This window comes from Neophocaena asiaeorientalis, unplaced genomic scaffold, assembly GCF_003031525.2.
Source record: "Neophocaena asiaeorientalis asiaeorientalis breed wild unplaced genomic scaffold, Neophocaena_asiaeorientalis_V1.1 scaffold629, whole genome shotgun sequence".
Taxonomy (NCBI): Eukaryota; Metazoa; Chordata; class Mammalia; order Artiodactyla; family Phocoenidae; genus Neophocaena; species Neophocaena asiaeorientalis.
The window spans coordinates 5855075-5880455 of record NW_020175468.1 but is presented as its reverse complement, the minus strand read 5'-3'; the positions used below and the strand labels follow the sequence as shown (position 1 = coordinate 5880455).

The window sequence follows — 25381 nt, the reverse complement described above, 5'->3', positions numbered from 1 at the left end:
AAAGAACTGACTTTTAAATTTTATCTAAATTTAAAAACTGAAGCAGTGCCAAATATTTTCCCATCACTGACAACTTTGTTTTGGTAAGACTGCATTTCACTTTAGTCACTGCACTGCATAGATATTTGTATTATACTGTGCATGTTGTATGTATATGTTGTGTCTAACATCACACATAAACACATCACTGATCTAGTTGGTGTCAAGAAATTGATGTATTTATTTGAATATTTTATGAAGACAACATGAGTTACACTGACATGAAGGAAATAATTTGTAACTAAGTTACTTTAATTATCATTAAATTAGCATTTTAGGTTTAAAAAATAAGTGTGTACATTTAAAAAATTTAAAATGAAAGCACACTACTGATGCAGAATCAAGTGGATTAAGTACTATGGCCAGAATAGTTAAAAATAAGAGACTAGAAGAAGATATACTGTGAATTTCATGATGAATGACAATTGCAATTTGCTGTGACAGAGCAAATCAAAAAAGCTGTTTGATTATGGAAAAAAAGAACATTTAAGTTAATGAAGTGGAAAATATTGTGAGACATTTTCAGCAAATACTAGTAAATTTGATGAGAAATTTCCTCTTGATAAGCAAATAGGAATAGATGAAATTAGTTGCCTAAAATCTGAATTAAATGTGCAATGAAAACTTTAAATAAATTTTAAACATAATCTGAGCTTATAACTCTGTCTAGCTATAAAATGGCTTTGGGTCTTGCCCAAAAAAAGGAATCAAATTTTAGATGGAGAAATAGCAAGATAAATGATTAGTTTAATTGTGGAAATTTTATTATGATTTTATGAGCAAAGACTAAAAATTATATTTTATAAAAAGTGAAGAGAATCTTCAATTAAGCCACCCAACAACTGCCCTTAGAATACAAGGTCTTTCCAACAATATCAAAAATCAATTAACTTAAAATTTGTAAACCTACACATATTCTTCTTTAGTTTCAGATGAGTTGTACAATATGAGATACTGCCCATTTAATACTCTGGGTACATTGTATCACAAAAGGCTTCCAAATCAAAAGGAAATTTTGTCAATTTGCAGCCTAAAAAATCAGATTCATAGCACAGATATTTTTGAATTTTTTATATATGTCAAAAAACAGTTTCCACTAGGTATGAAAAAAAATAATTTCTATCACAATGGATAGTGCTCCGACAATGTTACACTAAAAATGTGGATTCCTTGGAATTTTAAGGCAAGAGACTAATGTCTTCCTAATTGCTTTGCTTCACAGTATGAAAAGTAATGGTTTAGAATATACACATAAATATTATGAATCATTATTACTTTATGGAACTGTTGAAAGAGGAAACAATGAATTTATCTTATTTTTTTGCCAGTGCTCATTGGTTGAATGATGACAGAGTTTTACAAAGATTTACCATACTTTGAACTTTGAGACTTAAGAGGAATACTTGCCAAGTATTTCATAATCAAAATCCCCCCAAATGACAATGTGATTTATGTTTTCTTACCATATCATGCTGCATATGAACAAACAAAACCTGAAACTCCAAGGAAAGGAAAAGCGTTTCTTGTGACCTAGCTAAAAGGGTAGGAACATTTGTTGAAACTGAAACTTTTAATAAGTTAATGAAAATAATTTTACGTATTTTCTAGATGAATCAACATAGAAAAAATTCACTGTAATCAAAAGTACTGTAAAAATATGCTTGCAATGAAGAAGTAGGAAATCTTAGTAAAGAAACAAACTATAAAAAAGTACTAAAGAAAAATTCTAGAATTGAAAAATGCAATATCTCGAAATAAACATTTGATAGATAAGCTTAACAGCAGAATTGAGAGGACAGAAAAAAGAGTCAGTGAGCAATAGAAATTATCCAATCTGAAAAACTGAAAAAAAAAAAGATTGAAGATAAATAACAGAGCCAGTGACCTGTAGGACAATATTAAAATATTTAACATATGACTACTTGGAACCCCAGAAGGAGAAGTAAGGGCAGAAAAAATATCTGAAGATATAATGGCCAAAGTTTTCTGAAATTTAGTGAAAGGCATGAGCGTACAGATTTCAGAGGCTCAGAGAACCCCAAAAAGGATTAACACAAAGAAAACTATACCAAGGGACATCATGCTCAAACAGCTGAAAACTAAAGGTAATAAGAAAATCTTGAAAGCACAAAGAGGGAAATGACACATTACACACAGAGGAAACATAATTCAAATGACTTCTCGTAACCTATAGAGGCCAGCAGTCAGTGATATAATATCTTTTTTAAAAATATAAAAAACAAAACCCAGGATTCTATAGCAAGAAAAAAAATCCTTCAGGAACAAAGCATTTCAGTAAAAGAAACAATGAAAATTCACCACCAGCAGACATATACTCGAAAAAGTGCTACATTAAGTTCTTCAAGCTGAAGGGAAATGATACCAGATAGAAATTTAGATCATTGGGAAGGAATGAAGATCATGTGAAAAGATAAATATGTGGGTAAATATGAAAGATGATGGGTTTTTTTGGTCTTAATTTATTTAAAAATATTCAAGACTGTTTAAATTTCTAAGTGGAATGGTGATGTGACTTTCTGTGGGCTACTTCTTAATTGCAAAAAACAAAAAAAATCCCAAAAAAACTAGTACTGATACAGTGGAGAGAGCTGGTGGTCAATACATGAATCAAGAGATCAAACATAGCTTCACTATGTGCCACCTGCTATTTTACAATATTGAGTACACAATATTATCTATGAAGTTATCATGTCAAAAATGTTTAATCTGAAACCTAATCAAACCTCTAGACATAACATCCAGTTCAGAATAAATGCGAGGGATAGAGAAACAACTTAAGCCCACTCAGAGAAAAATTAGTGCAAATAAAGAATGTGCAACATTATATGGTTACTTCTCCTGAGTCTTCAAAAAGTTTGTCACAAAACAGGTAGAGGATAAGTGTTTGACCAAAAGAGACTCAATAGCCATAATCATATAAAATATGTGACCTTAGTTTGGTTTTAGGCTTAAAAAAAAAAGCCAGCACTTTCAAAAGACATTCTTTTAAAAATTGGAGAAGTCTGTAAATGGGATGAATATTACAGAATATTATAGGTCTACTGTTGTTTTTTAGGTGACAATGGCTTAGTGGTCATGTAGAAGATAATCTTTAAATCTAGCAGTTGTATTTTTGAGTTGTATGTTGACTTTTTTTAGAGGTGAAGTGATACCTAAAACATTCACTCAGAAGGCACAGCAAAATTATATATATATAAAATGTATGATATATGTGAATCTATATATACATTTTCATGAGAGAGAGATACTAAATATAGGTGGAGGGTAAATAAACCTTCATTGTACCATTGTTGTACCTTTTGTGTAAATTTGACATTTTTCAAATACTTGAGGAAACCTTCTCCAAGTCAACATCTGTCTTTTGGCTGCCCATTGTTAATCTCTAATTTCCATGAATCGTAGGGAATGTGGATTGTATGTTATCTGTATTATAGAAATTATTATAAAAAAATTTCTTCAAACCACTTTCCAATTTTTCAACAGCTATACTCTCAATATTCAGCAAAAGCATAGGGTTTCTTACCATTATTAATCTTCAGGGGGATGAGCTTTGAATAAAAAAGTTTCTTGTTTAAAACATTCTATGGGATTTTGTCCAGAATTAATTATCTGAAATGAAATATGGATGAATGATGATAGATTTTTAAAATATGCTCACAGGGTCTTCCTTCCACATGAATTTATTTATAGTAATACTAGTAATTATCATTAAAGAATGATACAATATTTAGTAAGCAAATACTCTGTGCCAGATGCCCTTCCAAACAATCATATTTTATGTTAAATAATTTAATTTTTACCATATCGTTAGGTGGTAGAATAGTGATAATGTTAAAGGATGTGTCAAGGCTAAAGATTTTCTGACTCTCATTACATTAAGACTTTCTCGCCAATGTGAAATCTTTGATGTTGAGTTAGTTGATAGCAACGAGTAAAGGTTTTCCCACATTCCTTACATTTATGTGGCTTCACACCAGTATGAATTCTCTGATGTTGAGCAAGTCGATCGCTACGATTAAAGGCCTTACCACATTCTTTACACTCATAAGGTTTTTCACCAGTATGAATTCTCTTATGTTGAGAAAGACCTGAGATAGAACGGAAGGCCTTCTTACATTCTTTACATATATATGGTTTCAAACCAGTATGGATTGTCTGATGATAAATTAGTTGAGAATTAAGTCTAAAGGTTTTTCCACATTCCTTACATTCATAAGGTTTCTCCCCGGCATGAATTGACTGATGTGTTTTAAGGTCTCCAACACGACTGAAGGCTTTCCCACATTGTTTACATTCATATGGTTTCAAATCACTGTGAATGATCTGATGTTGAATAAGGTAAGAATGGAGCTTAAAAGTCTTCCCACATTCTTTGCATTCATGGGGCTTCTCGCCAGTATGAATTCTCTGATGTTGTGTAAGTTGAGAGCCTCTACAGAAGGCCTTTCCACATTCCTTACAATCATAGAGTTTCTCGCTACTATGAATTCTTTTATGTTTAAGAAGGCTTGAGCCCCTACTAAAGGCTTTTCCACATTCCTTACATTCATGAGGCTTCTCACCAGTATGACTTCTCTGATGTTCAATAAGTAGATAACTGCGAACAAAGGCCTTTCCACATTGTTTACATTTATATGGTTTCTCACCAGAATGAATTTTCTTATGCTGATAGAGACTTGAACGATGACCAAAGGCCCTTCCACATTCCTTACAAATATAGGGTTTCACACCATGATGAATTTTCTGATGGAGACACATATGTCGGTACAACCTAAAAGTTTCCCCACATTCCTTACATTTGTAGGGTTTCAAACCAATATGAATTTTCTGATGTTCAGTAAGGTGAGAATGACGTCTAAAGGCCTTCCCACATTGCTTACATTCATAGGGTTTCACACCAGTATGAATTATCTGATGTTGAATAAGCTGTGAATAAAACCTAAAGGCCTTCTCACATCCATTACATTCAAAGGGTTTCAAATCAGTGTGACTTTTTTTATGTCTAATAAAATGCTGGAGAACTATAAAGACCTTTCCACATTCCTTACATTCATAGGGTCTTACACCACTATGGTCTCTCAGATGTTCAATAAGGTGTGAATATTTCCTAAAGCCCTTTCTACATTCCTTACATTCATATGACTTCTCTTTAGTGTGAAGTCTTTGATGTAGAGGAAGGGATATATGTTTCCTGAATATCATGTGATTAAAATATCCCATTTTAGGTTTCTGTTGTCTTTCAAATTTAGTTCTGTTCTGTGAGTCATTTCTGAAAATAAACGCCATAAAGTTGAAGGTTTTACTTCTATTCATTGTCTCCCGACGGTATGAATTTACTTCATAACTGCTTTTTTCTGAAGATAATTTGTTGCTCTCACTTGTGAAATCAATGTCTGAAAGAAAATGAGAGAACAAACAAATGCTATTTTTCTTGTACAAGGGGAAATATAGTAAGAAGAATAATAAATTGACAAGTATAACCATTAGAAGTAAAAGGGTCATAAAATTCTAAAAAAATGTGATGAAATTTTTTAAAGGCAAGAAGGGCTCAGAAAATTATTAAAGCTAACATGAGAATGTAAAGTTTGTGAATAGGCAAAGAGAAAAATCAGTAGTTCTCATATTTAGTTGTGGATCAGTATTTCCACAGGAATTTCTTACATATACAACCCTTCTTTTTTGAGGGAGGTGAAGCAGAAAATAATAGCTTTATTTGCTTTGCCAGGCAAAGGGGGCAACAGCAGGCTAATGTCCTCAAAACTGTGTGTGCTAACCTGGAGGGGGGTAGTGAGAAGTTTTATAATAATGGTTCAAAGAGGGCGTGATGTATGTATATACTACCCTTTAGATGTCCACTGAGACTGAGTGAATCAGAATCTGTGAGTAGGTCCTGGCCATCTACATTTTTAATATTCTCTACCAGATGGCTCTCTATGTAATTTTTTCAATGGTCTGTCTTTATCTTAGAATGAAACCCAAGCACATAACCATAAATAAGAAGACTCTGTCTTACTTCTAAAAATTCATTTCAAGCCCTTGACATCTTTTCCCCTATATCTGACCACACTGCATCTTTTCAGCTACTAGAACATACTGCAACTTTTCCCATTGCCTGTGGCTTCACACGGATGCTTTACCTTGCAGGAATCCTCTTAGGTGGCTTCTCTAAATGACTATCTCCAGGTGTTACAAATCACTTCCTCAGAAAGGCTGGCTCTGCTAACTGTAAGTAAATTCATATCCTTTATTCTATATTCCAACATCTAATTCTTTGTCTTCATGATGCTTTTCTCTCATACATATTTATTGTCTCATTTGTCTTACTATTTATTTTCTTATTCTAAAGCTTAAGCATGAATTCAAAACTTCTTTCAACTACCACTGAAAAACAAGTTCTACCACAAGGTAAGTATTAAATAATGAACTGTAGAATAAAATAGTGAATTAAAAATGTAACTTGGATGAAAATCAAGGTAAGTAAGGATAAAAATCAAGGTCAGTGGAGAAGGCAACTGAGTAAAATAACGATCTAGTTTCTGAAAATTATGCAACAGTTACCAACTATCTCTCTCTGACTCTAATCTCTCACACTTTATTGCCTCAGTAGCGGGGCCAAATTAGCCCTAGACTAAAAGCTGTTCTGGACCCAGCTTAATAGAGTTTAAAAGCAAACCATGAAAGGATCAACAAGTCCCATTTACTGAATCCCAGAACAAAGTCCCCCAATCCAGCATTCCAACACAGTAAACGTTGCAATGTCTGGCACCTAATACAAAAATTATCAGGCATGCAAAATAGTAGGAAAATATAACCCTTCCTAGGAGAAAAATCAAGAAAAAGAAACAGAGCAAGGAGTGACACAGATAATAGAATTAGTAGACAAGGATATTTAGAGAGCTATTATAAATATACTCTGTATTTTCAAGTAGCTATTTTCTAGTCATCTCTTACTTTTCTGTAGCTTATCCTTTGTCAGAATCCACATATAAGAGGTCATGGGAAAAATTTCCCCCAAATTCTTACATGTTCAAACTTTTGCACTTTAATGACAAACCATCCAGGCTTGAATCTTCCAATTTGTGGGAAGGCTCTTGATGACTGATGCAGTTTCTTTAGTGCTTGTGAGAGTTTTCATATTTTCAATTTTTTTTCCTGAGTGTTTGTTTTGTAGATTAAAATTTTCTAATTTATTTCATTCGATTTTTCAGTTTCTGGCATAATGTTTATCAAAATTAGCATCACATTTTCAAGGTTTCAGGATTTTTAATGAGGCCCCCTTTTTTCTTACATAGATTCATGTTGAGAGAGTTGCACCAATTTTATTAATTCTTTGAAATAACCAAATTTATAGTTTTGACTTGCTCTTTTATATGTTCAGTTTTTATTTCATTAATTTCTGTTCTTTCCTTTATTATTTCCTTTCTTCCACTTTCTTTAAGTCTGTTGTGCTCTTCCTAACTTACCAAATGGATGGTTAGCTTATTAATTGTCAGCATTTCTTCTGGAAATAAAAGATCCATTGGGAGAGTAAATTTAAAATCCAAACAGATAAGAGCCATTAAAGGAGTGGTGAATTAGCCCTGAAGATCTACCACCGCTTTTCCCCTAGAGAAACTCACTGATTCTGAGCACAGTGATAAAAAAGAGGTAGTTGAGTATTACCAAACTGAAAACCAGCACTGACCCAGCTTAATATCTGCTATTCTATCAGACCCAGAGAGGAAAATGTTAAGTTCTCTCTGGTGGAAGATACCACTATCTAGAATCTCTTCAATTCTTTTGTACACAATGTCCAGCACACGATCACTATTACTAGTAACTTGGAGAGGCATTACCATATGGCAAATAACAAGAGGAAAAAACAGAAACAATAGAAGTAGGCCCACAGATGATACCAAACAATGAAGGCATACAAGAATTCCAAAATAACTACTGATGGAAGAGTTTAAAAAACAGATGAGGGACTTCCCTGGTGGTCCAATGGTAAAGAATCCGCCTTCCAATGCAGAGGATGCAGATTCGATACCTGGTTGTGGAACTAAGATTCCACATGCCGCAGGGCAACTAATCCTGCACACCACAACTACTGAGCTCACGTGCCTCAATGAGAGAGCCCACGTGCCACAAACTACAGAGCCCATGCGCCCTGGAGCCCACGTGACACAACTAGAGAAGAGAAAACTTGCACACCACAACTAGAGAGAAGCCCGCACGCCACAACGAAGAGCCTGCATGCAACTAAGACCCGACGAAGTCAACAAAAGAAAAATAAAATAAATTAAGTTAAATTAAAAAAAAACAGGGACTTCTCTGGTGGTCCAGTGGTTAAGAATCTGCCTTCCAATGCAGAGGACGTGGGTTTGATCCCTGGTCGGGGATCTAAGATCCCACATGCCAAGGGGCAACTAAGCCCACATGCTGCAACTACTGAGCCTGCTCACTCTGGAGCCCACACACCACAACTAGAGTGAAGCCTGCTCGCCTCAATGAAGAGCCCGCATGCTGCAATGAAAGATCCCACATGCCGAAACTAAGACCTAACACAGGCAAAAATAAAATAAGAATAAATAAATTAATTAAGACATAAAAAATAGTAATAAAAAGACAGTAAATAAAAGAATTGCAACAGGTAACTGGAAGTTATAAAAGACAATCAAAGTGAATTTCTAGAGAGATAAGTTCTCAAAAGATCTAACGTAGGTATAACTGGAATCCCAGAGGAGAGGAGAGAACGGTCAAGTATTGTCCAAAACCTGAACAAAGACACTTCTGAGTAGAATCTATCAAATTACTGAAAGCCAACATTTTCACTGCTATAACAGAAAATACTCAAAAAGATAATGATCTTGACTCATTCTACCACTGTAAAAATTACAAAGTCTCATCTGTAATAAAGAGAAAACCAGGACTCTATGTTACCTGTTTTCCATGTAGGTGGATTGGCAATTAAAATAGAATATTTATTGACATTATGAAAATACACATAATTTGACATTTGTTTTCTTTGCCAGTAGTTATGCAGAAAATTCCCAGAATTCAATCCTTTGGTCATTTAGAAAAAGCAACTGCAGGATGGATCAGAAGGAGGTAGGAAGGTAAATGAAGGACAGAGAAGATTTAGGTGCTGTCATGCTGCAGAGCAGCTAAGCCCATGCGTCACAACTACTGAGCCTGCACTCTAGAGCCTGTGAGCCACAACTACTGAGCCCGCGTGCCACAACTACTGAAGCCCGTGCACCTAGAGCTCATGCTCCACAAGAGAAGCCACCGCAATGAGAAGCCTGCGTACTGCAACGAAGAGTAGCCCCCGCTCGCCACAACTAGAAAAAGCCCGCATGCAGCAATGAAGACGCAATGCAGCCCTAAATAAATAAATAAAATTTTAAAAAAGATTTAGGTGCTGAATGAAGGTGCTTATTTCAATCTAACAAAGCCCAAAATAGTCCTTTGAGAATATGGAGCAGAAATTTCGCTAGTTTCTTAGCACAGTGCATAAAATATACAGTAGAAAAAGTGGATATTCCAGATAGCAGATTCTACATTACTTCAGACAGATGTCCTTACCCAGTGATATCAAGTTAGTATAATTCTCCAACATCACATCTCTGTACAAGTTCCTCTGATCTGAGTTTAGGCATTCCCACTCCTCCTGAGAGAAGTCTATGGCAACATCACTGAACGTCAGTGGCACCTGAAATGATAAATTCATGTATTATTTGTAAAAGTAGAAAAAAAATTTCAAGATGGAATATTGAGTTGCAGTAGGGGGTGATATATAAAAACAAGTAGGCTGAAGTTAAAGATCATGACATGGGTAGATGAGAATAAATAATAAATAAATTAGCATATCTGAAGTAGATTCCCTACCCAATCTTGAAGAATCCTGTTGGAGCACAAAAAATTTCTTTAATTTTAATTTTCAAAATTTTCTTTAACCTCTTCCCCACAGTTCAGTATTATCACCAGATGTGGTTCTCATCTTCCCTTTCTACAATCCCTTACTGAACTTCTGGTTCTTGAGTTAGAACACACTAATGTAGAATGATCCAGAACAACATTGAATGACTCAAGCCAAGCAATCTCTCTTCCCCTACAAAATGGGCCTCAGAACCCTATTCACTTCTCAGTGATTCCTCAGCCAGAACCCCTCCTCTCTGTAGGCAGGCACCAATCCCATTTCAACCCAAACCTAAAAGCTTTTCAAAGCTGAGATCTCATCTAACACTGAGACTGAGACCATTCGAAACCAAATTCTCCCTTATCTACCTGGAAACTATGGAGAAAGTTCTCCCTCTTCTGGTCAAAGAGGGCCACGATTTCTATACAATGAAACTACAAACCTAACAAGGGAAGCTAAAATACTTCCTTCAAGGTACTTCACCCCTTTACTGCTCCAACACTGCTCCCGAGAGAAGACTGAACATATAGAAGAGGAATAACTCATTTGATGAAAAACTGAAAAATCAGTTTGAAAAAAGGGAGCAAATAGGGAGGACACCATCCTTCTCTGTAAAGGCAGCAACTATGAAACAGGCTGAGATACAGCTTTCCTAGGAAGGAGGTTTTGGGATAAAGAATGAAAATATTATCTGGATTAAAAATTGTAATATTTCAGGAAGGAGAGAAACCCACTTACCCAGCCCATGGTTTTAGAACTGCCAATCATCCTCAGAAGCTGAGTCCAGAGAAGCCAGAGCTGAGGGAGGAAAAAGAAGCCTTGAAACACAATGTAGCTCAGAACTCCCAAAATTAAGGTAAGAGAGCCTTTCTTTTTTCTTCTTTATTCCTGTTTCTCGCCATCCTTGCCCACTCTCTGCCCTCCCAAACACATAAACACATGTCAGGGGATATGAGACAGAGTCCAGACAAACTCAAACCCTTTCCTGTGTCTGGGAAACAAGCCTCACAAGCATGGATACAGAGCAGAGGCTCTCTTGAACCAAAGCCAGATCCAGACACGCCCCTCTGGCCTATTTCTCATTCTGATCATGCCAGATGTACCCAGCTTGGCTTGTCCAGTCACATTAAGCAGATCCTCCTCCCCAATTCAGCCCTACCTTCCAGGGTTGAGACCAGGCCATACAACACAAACTTCAACAACCTTCATGTCCTCAAGGTGGACCTGGACTCTGCCAGACAAAAGGCAGAAAACAGGGACTTCGCTGATGGTGCAGTGGTTAAGAATCCACCTGCCAGTGCAGGGGACATCGATTCGAGCCCTGGTTTGGGAAGATCCCACATGCCGTGGAGTAACTAAGCCCGTGAGCCACAACTACTGAGCCTGTGTTCTAGAGCCCTCGAGCCACAACTACTGAGCCCACGTGCCACGACTACTGAAGCCCATGTGCCTAAAGCCCATGCTCTGCAACAAGAGAAGCCACCACAATGAAGAGTAGCCCCCACTCGGTGCAACTAGAGAAAGCCTGCGCGCAGCAAAGACCCAATGCAGCCAAAAATAAAAATAAATAAAAATTTTAAAAAGGCAGAAAAGAGTAGGGACCAACTTGGAAAACTTGACCACCATAAAACTGTCTGCCCACATGAAGCCTGAACTTGACTCCAAGGTCCTCTGGGCTGACCAACCTGGATTTCCCTATTAGGATCCACTTTGCTTGCTGGCATGAATCACTGCCACCCAGTACCCACAGGAAGATGTGAATTCATACTCACTAAAGCCATACAGTAGTACATAGATATTTGTAACCTTCTATGTGATAGCTGCGCTATACACATTAACATTTAATCCTGAAATGTACTTATTAACTCAGTTCAACAGATGAGGAAATAAAAGCTCAAAGAAGTAAAGGTATTTTCCCATATCACAAACTATAAGTAGAAGTGGTGTTTTCAATCACATTTCTATAATTATAAAGTCAACTTTTTTTTTGAACTGTTGTCTCTGACACCCAGATTTTTTGTTTCATTATATGAAACCTGAAAATAAATAATTAAGACAGCACCTGTCAAAAGATTTACTAAAGAGATGTTTTAAAGCAACAAAGATAGTACAATTTTACAGGTATTCAACTGTCAGATTTTAAAAGTTGATGATACACCACATATTAGTAAGGCTGTAGGGAAAAGAGCATTCTCATGCTATCCTATAGACCTGTGAAAACCTAGTGCAATTGAGACATGTACGAAAAATTATGCATAAGAAGAATTTAATGATGAAAGGCCGTTTCTGAGACTTCACCTAAAGGAAATAACTGTAAGATGTGCCTAGAGATGTATAAAGGAATATGATGATAGACACTAGTTAAAATGAAAAAAAAAAACGCTGGAGAAAAATCTAAATGTACTTAGATGGGTAGTTAATTCAATAAAGTGTATTCATTCATATAATGGAAAATGAAACAGATACTGAAAATGATTGTGCAGATCACTGGTTCTCAATAGGGGGTGATCCTGCCCCCCAGGGCACATTTGGCAATGTCTGGAGACATATTTGTTTGTCAAAATGTGTGGACGGGTGCTACTATAACTAGTGGGTGGAGATCAGGGATGGTGCTGACCATCCTACAAGGCATAGGAAAGCCCCCCACCACAGCTAAGAATTATCTAGTCAAAAATATCAACAGTGCTAAGGTTGAGAAACCCTGACATAGACTTATTAAAGGAAGATAACGTAATCCAGAGTCTCTATAATATATTATTGACAATGCCAGTATATGATAAAACTTACGAAAAATGCAAAGAAACAGGAAAGTTACTGATAAGAGAAAAATCTCAATAGAAATAAACCCAAAGATGATCCAGACAATGGAGCTAGTAGACAAGGACTTGAAGATATTATGATTAACATGCTAAAGAAAATAGAGGAAAAGATGGACAAAATGGAATGCAAAATGGAGTATATCAATAGAGATTTAGTAGAATCATAAAAAAGAGACCCACATGAACATTTTATAGTTATAAAAATATAATATCAAAAATTTTAAATGTATTGGATGGATTTAACAGCAGAAAATGGTATTAATTAACATAAAGTCAAATTAACAATAACCTTACGCAGAGAGAAAAAAGAAAGAACAGAGCTGAATGTAAGAGAAATACAAGAAACAGATAAAATGTGGAATTGAACACCTAAAAGAAATAGAACGGAAAATTGATTTGAAGAAATAATGGACAAAATAATTCCAAATCTCATGAAATACCTTGATATATAAATCAAAAAGCTCAGCAAACCTAACCAGATAAAATAAGGAAATTCTTACCCAGGCATATCATAGCCAAATTGTTGAAAAACAAAATTGAAAAACATATCTTGAAAGTATGTAGTTTAAAAAAGACATCAGTTATAAATAAACAACAACAACAAAAATAGTTCTTATCTCAACAGAAACTTTAGCGGCCTGAAAAATGGAATCGTATCTTCAAAGTGCTGAAAGAAAAAACCCTGACAACTCTGAATCTTATGCCTGGAGAATATATCTTTCAGAAATGAAGGTAAAATAAAGATTTTTTTGAACAGAAGCTGAGAGAATTTCTGATCAACAGACCCACAATACAAGAAATAGTAAAGGACAGCAGTCAGGCTAAAGGAAAATAATCCTAGATGGAAGCATGAATGTGCCAAAAAGCAATGAACAGCTGTGGACAAGTCATATGACTAATATGACTAAACAAATGGACTGTTTAAAGGAACCAAAACTAGAATGCTTTGTGAAGATTGTATTACTGGAAGAAGGAATGACAATATCAGCATAAATGGATTTAAACTGTTGAAATGTTCTTATGTTATTTGATATGTGGTTAAAAACCCTACTTTTTTTTTTTTTCTCAGCTGTGCCATGCGGCATGCAGGATCTTAGCTCCCCAATCAGGGATCGAACCCGTGCCCCCTGCATTTCGAGTGGAGAGTCTTAACCAGTGGACTGCCATGGAAGCCCCCTAAAAACCCTATTTTAAAGAAGACTGTATTAAAGATGCACCCTATATGGGGAAATATGTATACATATAGCTGATTCACTTTGTTATACAGCAGAAACTAACACAACATTGTAAAGCGATTACATTCCAATAAAGATGTTAAAAAAAAGATGCATCCTATAATAGCTCAGGTAACTACTAAAAGAATTATACAAAGATGCACAACTAAAAAAGCTAATAGAGGAGATTAAATGGAATAATGAAAACTACCTGATTAATTCAAAAGAAGGCAGGAAAGGAGGAATAAAGAAATGAAGAATAAATGGGATAAACAGAAAACATATAGCAAGATGGCATATTTAAACCAAACTATATCAGTAACTGTAATAAAATGTGAATGGACTAAACATTGCAATTAAAAACTAAGATTTTCAGATTAAATTAACAGGATCAATTACACTGCTTATAAGAAACACACTTTAAAGACAGATATGTTAAAAGTAAGAGTGGAAAAGTATATTAGACAGTAATTAGAAGCACACTGGTATATTAACAACAGATAAATAGACTTAAATGCAAGAAGTATTATAAGTAATAAAGAGATATTTCCTACAATTCAACAAGAATATAACAGTTATCCTACATTCCTTCTACTCCTAATAAGATAGTTTCAAAAGCAAAAGTCAGCAGAATTAAAGGATAAGTTTATAATTAACTTTAGAGATTTTTTTATACCCTCCATTGGTAACTGATAACAGGAAGAGAAAAAAAAAATCAACAAGGCCATAGCAGGTTGAACAGGAATAACCAAAATGACCCAACTGAACATTATACTCCCAAACTACAGACTACACATTCTTTGCATATTTTTCAGAATATTCTGGGCCATAAAATAAGTATCTATAAACTTCAAAGGATTAATATCAAAGAATGTGTATTTTGGAACTCAAAAACTGGTATTTCTCAAATGTTTCCAAATATAAAAATTCACTTGAAATAATTACAGGTCAAAGAATAAATCATAATGGAAACTAGAACATATTTGGAGCTAAATGATAATAAAAGTATGGCATAACAAAGCTTGTGAGATGCAGTCAAACCAATGCTTACAATGATATTTTTAGTTTTAAATATATATTTTTTGTTTTGTTTTTACAAATGCTGCAGATAAATGCCATTCATTATCTAATCACCACTGGTAATTACTAGGTGTACTAAAGACATTGACATAGTAAATCAATTAGTAGTGAAATTATTATGAAAATCCTTTGTCAAATTACTACAATGCCAAATAAATCCATAATTTATTTTCTCCCAGTAGATAGCATGAGCATTTATAATGATTGCCCACTTATTATTTTCCTTTCTTATTACTCTTTGATCCCCTTCACCCAAACATAAATTTATGTTTTATAAAAGTAGTATGGTTAAAAATCAATGATCTACCTTTGGAAGCTAGAAAAGGGAAAGCAAATTAAGCCTACAGAAAGTAAAACATACTAAAATGAGTGGCATAAAAAACCCAGATCTATAACAGAGGAAAATCAATAAAGCCAAAAGCTATTTCATTGAAGAGATAAGATTAATAAACCTCTAGCTATACTGTTCAAGGAAAAAATTGCCAATATCAGGACTATAAAAGGAGATATCACTACATATATTATAGACATTACTAAATTGATGACAGAATTTTATGAACAACTCTATGACAATAAACTTGAAAATGTAGAAGAAATTTTAAATTTTCTTGAAAACAATTCAATGAAACTGATATAAAAAATGGAAAATCTGAATATTGTTATATTTATTAAAGAAATTAAATCTATATTAATTAAGGACCTTCCCATAAAATGTCAGGCCCAGAGGCTTCAGTGGCAAATCCTCCAAACAGTTAAGGAATTAAAAATGCCAATCAAACTCAGTATCTTCTAGAAAACAAATAAAAATGGACCATGTCTTGAGGCCCTCATAATTGTGATATCAAAACCTGACAATGACATTACAAGAAAGGAAAACTACAATATATCTCTATCACGAACACAGATGCAAGTGTATTAAATAAAATATTAGCAAGGAGAGGCCAGTGATATATATGACCAAGAGATTTATTCTTGAAATGCAAAGTCACTTTATTTTTAAGAAGCAATCAATGGAATCTTCAAACTTTAAATAATAAAGGAGAAAAACCATTCAATCATTTCATTACATGCAGAAAAACCATTTGATAATATTCAACATCAGTTCATGATAAAAATTCTCAGCCAACTAGGAATAGAACTTCTTTAATTTGATAAAGGGGATCTACAGAATAAAACTGTGAGGTAAAATATGGACTAATGTCTTGAGTTCAGGAATAAGGCAAGGATCTCCACTTTTACCACTTCCATTTAACTTTGTATTTGAAGACCTATCCAATACCATAAGAGAAAAAAGTGAAATGAAAGGTATGAAGATTGGAAGGAAGGAGGTAAATCCATATTTATTTGCAGATAACATGATTTTGTACATAGAAAAAAATTTTCAATCCTACAGACTATTAGAATACATGAATTTATTAGAAAGTTTGTTGACTAAAAGGTCACAGTATAAAACAAACAATTATAGTAAAGCAAAGCTATTGAAAAATGAGATTTTTAAAATCCCAACAGTTCATAAAAGACATGAAAAATATAAAACACTTTGGAATGAATCTAACAAAAGAGGTGCAAGACTTTTAGACTGAAAACAACAAAACATTAAGGAAAGAAGTTAAAGAAGAATTAAATAAATGGAAACATATTTCATGTTCATGAATTGGAGGAATCTATTCTAAGATGACTACTTCTCTCTAAATTGATCTACTGATTCAATGCATCTCTAAACAATACTAGCAGCTTTTTTTTAGAACATTAAGAAAATCATTCTAAAATTATATGGAAATGCTAAGAATCCAGAACAGTCAGGGCAATTTTGTAGAACAAAGTTGTCGAATGTACATTACCAGATATCAAGACATAATATAAAGCTACTGTAATTAAAACAGCAGGACTGACACAGGATTGACAAACAGACCAACAGAATAGACAGTCCAGAAAGAGCCCTGTACATATATAGTCACATTTTTTAAACAATAAAAGTCTGACTTAGAGCAGAAAGGATAGTCTTTTCAACAAATGGTGCCTGAGCAATTGGCAATCTGTGTGGAAAAAATGGTTTTGACCCTGATCCCACCACATATACAGATGTAAATTCAAGATGGATCATAGGCCTAAATGTGAAAGCTAAAGCAATAAATTTTCTATAAGAAGAAACAGGAAAATATCTTCATGATCTTGGGGTAGGCAAAACTTTCTCTTTTTTTGGTTTAATTTTTATTTCCACTTACTTTAGACTTAGAGAAAAGTTGCAAGAGTAGTACAGTTTCCTATATACCGCTCAAACTAATTTGAACATCTTACGTAGGACAATGGTCAAAACCAGGACATTAACATTGGTACAGTACTACAAATGGCATATCTTATTCAAATATCACCAGTTTTTCCCACTAATATCATTTTTGTTTTCCAGGATCCTATACATGATCCCACACTGCATTGAGCTGTTATTTCTCCTCAGTCTCTTCCAATCTCCACAGTCTTTCTTATGGTAATAGCTTTCAACTGCTACCATAACAAATTACCACAAATTTAGCTTAAAACAACACACATTTATTATCTCACAGTTTCTGTGAACTTGGAGTCTGGACAGTTTCGATGGATGGTCTCCTCATGCTGGTCTTATAAGCTGCAAACAAGGTATCAGCTGGGCTGTGTTCTCATTCAGAGGCTCAAGTGGGGAAGAATCCGCTTTCAATTTCATTCAGATTGTTGGCAGAATTCATACGCTTGCGGCTGGATGACTGAGGGCCTCAACTTTTTGCTGGCTGTCAGCTGGAGAATGACCTCAGGTCCTAGAGGCTGCCTGCAGTTTCTTGCAAGGGCTTGTCCAACACTGCCTTACTTCATCAAGCCCACGAGCAGAGTCTCTAGCTCCAGTATGCTATGATGGAGTCTCTTTTTGTTTTGTTTTTGGTTTTTTTTGGCCATGCCTCGCAGCACATGGGATCTTAGTTCCCTGACCAGGGATCAAACCCACGTCCCCTGCAGTGTAATGCAGAGTCTTAACCACTGGACCACCAGGAAAGTCCCTATGATGGAGTCTTATGTGACATAATGTAACCATAGTAGCGACATCCCATTACTTTTGCCGTAAAAAGTAACCTAATCACAGGACTGACATCCCCTCACCAATTTTCTATTGGTTAGAAACAAGTCACAGGTCCTGCTTGCACTCCAATGGAGGGGGATTATACAATGGCATAGACACCAGCAGGCAGGAATCATGGCTGTCACCCTAAAGTCTATCACACCTAATTCATGACCTCTTCACTTCGGAGGAGTACCAATCATTTAAGTTATCAAACGTCCTTCCACTTGGTTTGTCTGATGTTTCACAATTGGAATGAGGCTCTGCATTTTTGGCAGTACCACAGGGAGGCTCTGTCCTTCTCACTGTATGACATGAAAGGGCTCGTGATGTCAGTACTTTATCACTGATGATGTTAACCTTGATCACTTGGTGAAACTGCTTTCTGATGGGTTTCCCCACTAGAAAGGTACTACCTTTCCCTCTGTTGTTAATAAATATCGTGGGTGATGCGGAATCCTTTGACACTAGGCAAACCCTTTTTCTCTTCAAACTTTCACCCTCTAGTTTTAGCATCTACCAGTGGATCTCATCTGAAACAACGACTACTGTGGTGTTTGCCTAATGGCCATTTTCCATGTCCCTCTTTCCTTCTACATTTAACAACTGGAATTCTACCATAAGGAAGATCTGTCCCTTCTTCCCCAAGAAAAGATGTTTTAAACAGAACACAAATGCAATAGCCATGAAAGAAAAAGATTGTTAAATGAGCTCAGTTAAAATTAAGAATATCTCTTCATTATAAGATGTCATTAAGAAAGTGAATAAGAAGTTACAGGCTATTAGGAGATATTCCCTTTCTCTGTCTGTCTGTCTCTCTCTCTACACACACACACACACACACACACACACACACACACACAGGTTTATATACACACACAAAGGACTTGTATTCAAAATATATCTAAAATTCCTACAACTCAATAGGAAAAGGAACAAAAGCCAGGCTAAAAAATGGACAAAAGGGCTTCCCTGGTGGCGCAGTGATTGAGAGTTCGCCTGCCGATGCAGGGGACATGGGTTCGTGCCCCGGTCTGGGAAGATCCCACGTGCCGCGGAGCGGCTGGGCCCGTGAGCCATGGCCGCTGAGCCTGCGAGTCCGGAGACTTGCTCCGCAACGGGAGAGGCCACAACAGTGAGAGGCCCGCATACCCAAAAAAAAAAAAAAAAATGGACAAAAGATTTGAATAGACAGTTCATCAGAGTATGTCAAAATGGGCACTATCATATGAAAAGATGCTCACATTATTTATCAAAAAAATACAAATTAGAATCACAATGAGGTACTCCTACACATGCAACAGAATGGTTAAATTTAAAATGATTGACGATATCAGGTGTTGGCCCGTTTGAGAAGTAACTAGACCTTGCATACATTGCAGTCGGAGTGTAAATTAAGTTAACCACTTCCACCCCCAGGTATATTCCCAGGAAAAACAAGAACATGTGTCCACAAAAAGACTTGTACAAGAATTTTCATAGAAGGTTTATTCATAATAGTTAAATACTGGAAACAACTCATCGTAAGAGTGAATAAACAAATTGTGGTAAGGTCATACAATGGAACACTACACAACACTTGGGTTGGGGGTAACCTACTGATTCACAAAACAACACGTATGAATCTCAAAAAGTTCCGTTTTGGACAAAAAGCACCAGAGACAAGAGATTCCATTTATATGAAGTTCAAGAACAGGCAAATCTCATCTTGAGTGATAGAAGTCAGTATAATGTTTACTTCTTGTGGGGGAGGGTTCGTTCTAACTGGGGCAGGACACAAGCACATCTTGCAGGAGGGGATAGAAATGCTCTATTTCTTGATTTGGGTGGTGTTTTCAAATGTAAAGATTCATTAAGCTATACGCACAGCTAAGAGATGCATACTTTATTATATATATTTCCATGAAAAAATGATAGAGACCTTTATTTGATGATAATGGGTAAAACCATTATATTTCAAAATGTTACCCTGTTATGACAAGTAAAATAACATGTATGAATATATGCATGTGCATTGAGGGATGGATAAAAAAATTTGGAGTAAAATGTTTACAGTAGTCTCTTCATTTTGAGCTTTTCTATACTTTCTGAATTACTGTATGAGAATGTATTACTTCTATAATAAAAATTATAATAGAGCTAATCACTCTCTTTGAGATTGGAGGGTGAAATAAAAGATGAATATGGTGATATTTGGGGTATGATGATGAGGCCTTTTTTTTTCTCCAAGGGCTTAAAAGTCTCTGAGTTGATTGTCTCATACTGGAATATCAAGGTTCTGTGTCATCAGTCATGAACTTTGATATTCCATAGTTTTCCCTTTTCTGGATTCCCCTGACTCACCTGGACAAATCCTCTTGTCACTACACTCTCCACCTACTAGGCCTGGACTCCTTGTTCCAATTCAGGAATTACACCTGGCTTGGAAACAGAAAAACCTGCACATAAAAGAAATAGAACTTAGGCATGCTGCAGCTCTCAACAAATCCAGGCACAGTCCTGTGGTGAAGGGGCAGGGAAGTCCCACATAAGAAAGGCCAAAGGAAAGCCATTCAAGGAACCAGGATGATGATGCCTCAAGGAAGACAGAGTAGAACAGTCATTTAAATCACAAATCCCTCAGAAATTCAAACACTTCACCCTCCCTAGAGGGTCACATTAAGGGAAGAAAAAAGCCCTAGAGATCACATTTTGAATTTAAAGATTTGATCATAAAGACTCTGCTTCTATGATTTTTCAGTATCACATCCTTATACAAGTTCTTCTGAGACAGTACAGTTATAAGTAGAGGCTGTTGCCACATTCCCAAACGTCACGACCCCTGAAATTACAAAGCCCTAAGTTCCCATATGGCCTGAGAAATTGGAAGAAGTCAAGTTGATCAAGATATAGAATTGGTACAGCATGGAGAGCAGGCGTGTTCAGCATTCTAAACTCAGCAACAGCTGATGTGTCCATGTAATGAAATATTAAAGTCATTAAATGCTAAGTTTGAGAAACTGTTAAGGGAATGAAAATATTCAAAATATCATGTCAGTAAAAAAAATTAGGATACAAAGAAGAAAACCTCAATTAAAAAGTGGGTAAAGAATCTGAACTGACGTTTCTCTAAAGAAGACATACAAATGGCCAGTAAGTATGTGAAAAGACCCTCAATATCATAAGTCAACAGGGAAACGCAAATCAAAACCACAAGACCCACTTCATACCCACTAGGATGGCTATAATAAAAAGGAAAGATAATAACAGGCATTGGTGAAAATGTGGAGAAATTGGAACCCTCACATGTGGCTGTTGGGAATGTAAAATGGTACAGACATTTTGGTAAACAATCTGACAGTTCCTCAAACGAGTTACCGTATGACCTGGCAATTCCACTCCTAAATGTATACCTAAGAGAAACAAAAATATATGTCTACACAAAAACCTGTACACAAACGCTCCTGTCAGCATTATTCATAATAGCTAAGAAGCAGAAACAACTCAAATGTCCATCAACTGATGAATGGATAAATAAAACATGGTATATCCATACAATGGAATGTTATTCAGCCTTAAAAAAGAAGAGGGCTTCCCTGGTGGCGCAGTGGTTGAGAGTTTGCCTGCCGATGCAGGGGACATGGGTTCGTGCCCCAGTCCGGGAAGATCCCACATACCACAGAGCGGCTGGGCCCGTGAGCAATGGCCGCTGGGCCTGCGCGTCTGGAGCCTGTGCTCCGCAACGGGAGAGGCCACAACAGTGAGAGGCCCGTGTACTGCAAAAAAAAAAGAAGAAACTTCCGACACATGCTACAATTCAAAGAAGCTGGTCACAGAAGACCACATATTGTGTGATTCTAGTTCTACAAAATGTCCAGAGGGGCAAATTAATAGAGACAGAAGGTAGGTAAGTGGTTGACCATGGCTGGGGCAGTTGCAGGAAATGGAGAGTGACTGCTGATGGGAATAGGGTTTCTCTTTAGGGTGATGAAAATGTTCTAAAGTTGACTGTGGTGATGGTTTCACAAGCCTGTGAATATATTAAATGTATAAAATTGTACACTTCAAGTAGCTGAATGGTGTGGTATGTGAACTGCATCTCAATAACATTGTTAAAAAATCAGGTTACGAATGCACAAAATCATACAAATACAAAATACGATTATATTTATAAAAATATATGTACTTATCTATATATAGAAAAAGTGACAGAAATCAATAAATAGAAAAAAATATATAAATATATGTACCTATTTATTAACATTGCTTATTTGTGTGTCATAGCCTTGGTTTTCTTCCTTTTCCTAAATGTATATTTCAGAAAATTTTAAACAATAGCCATTCCTTAATTTCACACACATACACACACACACACACACACACACACACACACAGATATGTTTTTTTATTTTTTAAAGGAGCAACCTCTTCTCCAAAGAAGTGGAAAAAAAATCTCACCTCTTCTTCCCCCCTTTAATATCCCTGAACCTGAAGATAAAGCCTAGTACACTCTATAACAAAGGTTCTCAAAATTTTATCTCTGGGAACTTATCAGAAATGTAGATTCTCAGCTCCATCCCAGACCCACTGAATTAGAAATTCTGAGGCTGGGGCCCAGCAAACTGTATTTGAACAAGCCCTGCAGGTGATCCTAATGCAGCTTACATTTGAGAACCAATGCTGTTCTAAAAACAGTTCCTGTGTTTTTACTGAAAAGTTTTACTTCATTTCCATCAGTTCCCAGTACTTGAACTAACCCTAATTTGTTTGTCTATAGAAATGTATGTCTGTGTAAACTGGAGGCTATGATGTTTTGTATACATTAATGGTAGTCTCAATGCTGCTTCCTATTATATATTCCTGATTGATAAATTTATTTTGCTTCTGAACCTGTCCTCCTAGCTAAGATGTTCTGCAAACAGTCGTCGCATTTACTGTCACTATGCATTTAACATCACTAGAATAAAAACGCTAAGGTGTAAAATCCATTTTTCTTCTCAGAGTTCTCATAATTTGATCATATTCTGGCAGTGCTGCTATAAACAAAATGATGTCTCTTCCTATCAACTCCTGAGGCAGGTCACCTGAATTTCTCCAGTGGCATTTCAGATCCTCTATCTTACTTATTCCTATCCTGATTTCATTTCTTTTTTTTTTAATTTTATTTATTTTTTATACAGCAGGTTCTTATTAGTTATCTGTTTTATACATATTAGTGTATATATGTCAATCCCAATCTCCCAATTCATCCCACCCCCCTTTACCCCCTTGATGTCCATACATTTGTTCTCTACATCTGTGTCTCCATTTCTGCCTTGCAAACCGGTTCATCTGTACCATTTTTCTTGATTCCACATATATGCATTAATATATGATTCTTGTTTTTCCTCTTTCTGACTTACTTCACTCTGTATGACAGTCTCTAGGTCCACTGATTTCATTTTTTTACTGGATAACAAGTCATTTGAGGATAGCAACTATATCTTCTTGTCATTGTGTTCCAATAAATACAAGCATAAATATCTGGTATTTGACTCAAATTTCAAAACCAGAAATTTATCCTTAGGTTATGACTATAATAGGACATAAAGATCTATGCATAATCATGTTCATTATAGACTAATTTAGTTTTTAGTCAAAAATAGAAATATAATAGCTAACAGTAGGCCACAGGTTAAATAAATTATGGAGAGAAGGGCTTGGGGACCCTGACGGGGTGATTCCTCTGCATGGCCCTATGATTTACAGATATGTCAGTACCAGGCAGGACATTTCAGCTGAAGGAAAAGAAGGATTACATGCCTTTAAAGTTAAAGTGTGTTTTATGAATAATGAGGAAACACCAACTCACCTGAACTTAAACTTTTAGTTGTGTAACAAAAATTCTTTCCTCTCTCAGGATACTTTTTTTTTCCGAGACAGGCAGCACTGGGAACAGAGAAGGCAATCATGAGACATCAGGATTTTCTTGGAGAGCACATTCACTTACAAAATACCCTCCCTTCATGACCATACCCCTTTACCCAGTCCACCACAAACAACCAAATGGGAGTAGGAAGGAGACTGGGACAGCGTTGACCTTTCCCAGTGTGAGAGAGGCCCCGTCACTGATGTCTACGGTGGAATCTAATTCACAGCAGGTTCCTGGGGCCAGAGTTTTGGAAATGCTGTGGTTGTGAAACATAGCTGGCCCCTCGGAACTTTCTAAGGGGACCCTCCCAGGAGGGAATCCTACTCCTGGGACCTTATCAGGTCTTCCCAGAAGCCTGTCTTGGGGCCGCATCCAGCTTCAGAAAATCTCATCTCATGATCGATTGCTGGGATCCTCCATTCTTCCATTCTAAAGCTCAGAATCTGGCTTCCCTCCTTTATCTGCGCCAGACCCCAAGTGGCTGTGAGAGGAGAGGGCTGAGGAATCAGCGAAGTCTAGAGCCAAGAGTTCCAGTGACAACCCACATGGCCACACAACTCTCGCTCATCCATAAGCCACGCAGTTAAATAAGCACAATCGCCCAGTTAAATAATGACACACAAACGCACACATTGTCACGGAGACACGTCTACACCTACACACACACACACACACACACACACACACACACAAATATCTCAATAGGCATACAAATCTTCTCTGCTGCTCACGCAGACACGAGCCTGAGACTCGAGGCCCGACAAGCTGCGTCCGCGCCCGGAGCGTCCTTGCCTTGAGTGCCTGTCACCCCCACCGCGGGTCCCAGTCCAGCTGCAGTGAGAGACTATGGAAGCTTTTGCCCATTCTTATCTTTGCATACGATCTACTCACCACGTAGGGACCACAGCTGCTCGGCCACCGGAAGAGGACGCAGGGACCGAGGCTGATGCGAGCCCGGTGGCTTCTGGGAAATGCAGTCCACCCGGAACTGTCCTGGCGCCGGGAGTGCGCGGTGTTCCGAGTGCGCAGGCGCAGGCGTGTGGCGGCACGCGGCGGAGGTTGACCCGACCTCGGGAGGACTGTGCCTTCAGGTAGACCTGCGTACGTGGAAAAGGCGAGTGGAATACGAGCCCAGACTGTAGCAGTCCGAGCAGGCGCTTGGGGACTTAAGAGCCTCAAACCTGCGTGCAGCAGGAGGAGGAGTCGGTGGTGGGCTCTTGGGTACGGTGGTTACCTACGTGTGAGCTGTGAGGACAGGACTTTAGTTTTCACCCTCCGCGCAGGTAGCAGCATCACCTGGAGTAGCGCCAGGAGCACAGCTGGCATTAAGTATGC

The 25381-nt window shown here is 36.7% G+C and overlaps 1 protein-coding gene across 2 annotated transcripts; it reads right to left on the bottom strand.

Annotated features, from left to right (window-relative positions):
* Positions 1-3825: 3825 nt before the first annotated feature.
* ZNF404 (zinc finger protein 404) lies at positions 3826-24967 on the bottom strand. Of its 2 annotated transcripts, none has more exons than XM_024768579.1 (5): positions 24938-24967; positions 23987-24063; positions 10697-10756; positions 9625-9751; positions 3826-5453 (listed from the first exon to the last, which is right to left on the bottom strand). In XM_024768579.1, exons 3-5 carry the CDS (start codon positions 10724-10726, stop codon positions 3931-3933), a joined length of 1680 nt encoding a protein of 559 aa, XP_024624347.1. In that variant the 5' UTR covers positions 10727-10756; positions 23987-24063; positions 24938-24967; the 3' UTR covers positions 3826-3930. The 2 variants fall into 2 exon arrangements, with proteins under 2 accessions (XP_024624347.1, XP_024624348.1); XM_024768580.1 differs by having other exon boundaries at positions 24758-24947.
* Positions 24968-25381: the final 414 nt, after the last annotated feature.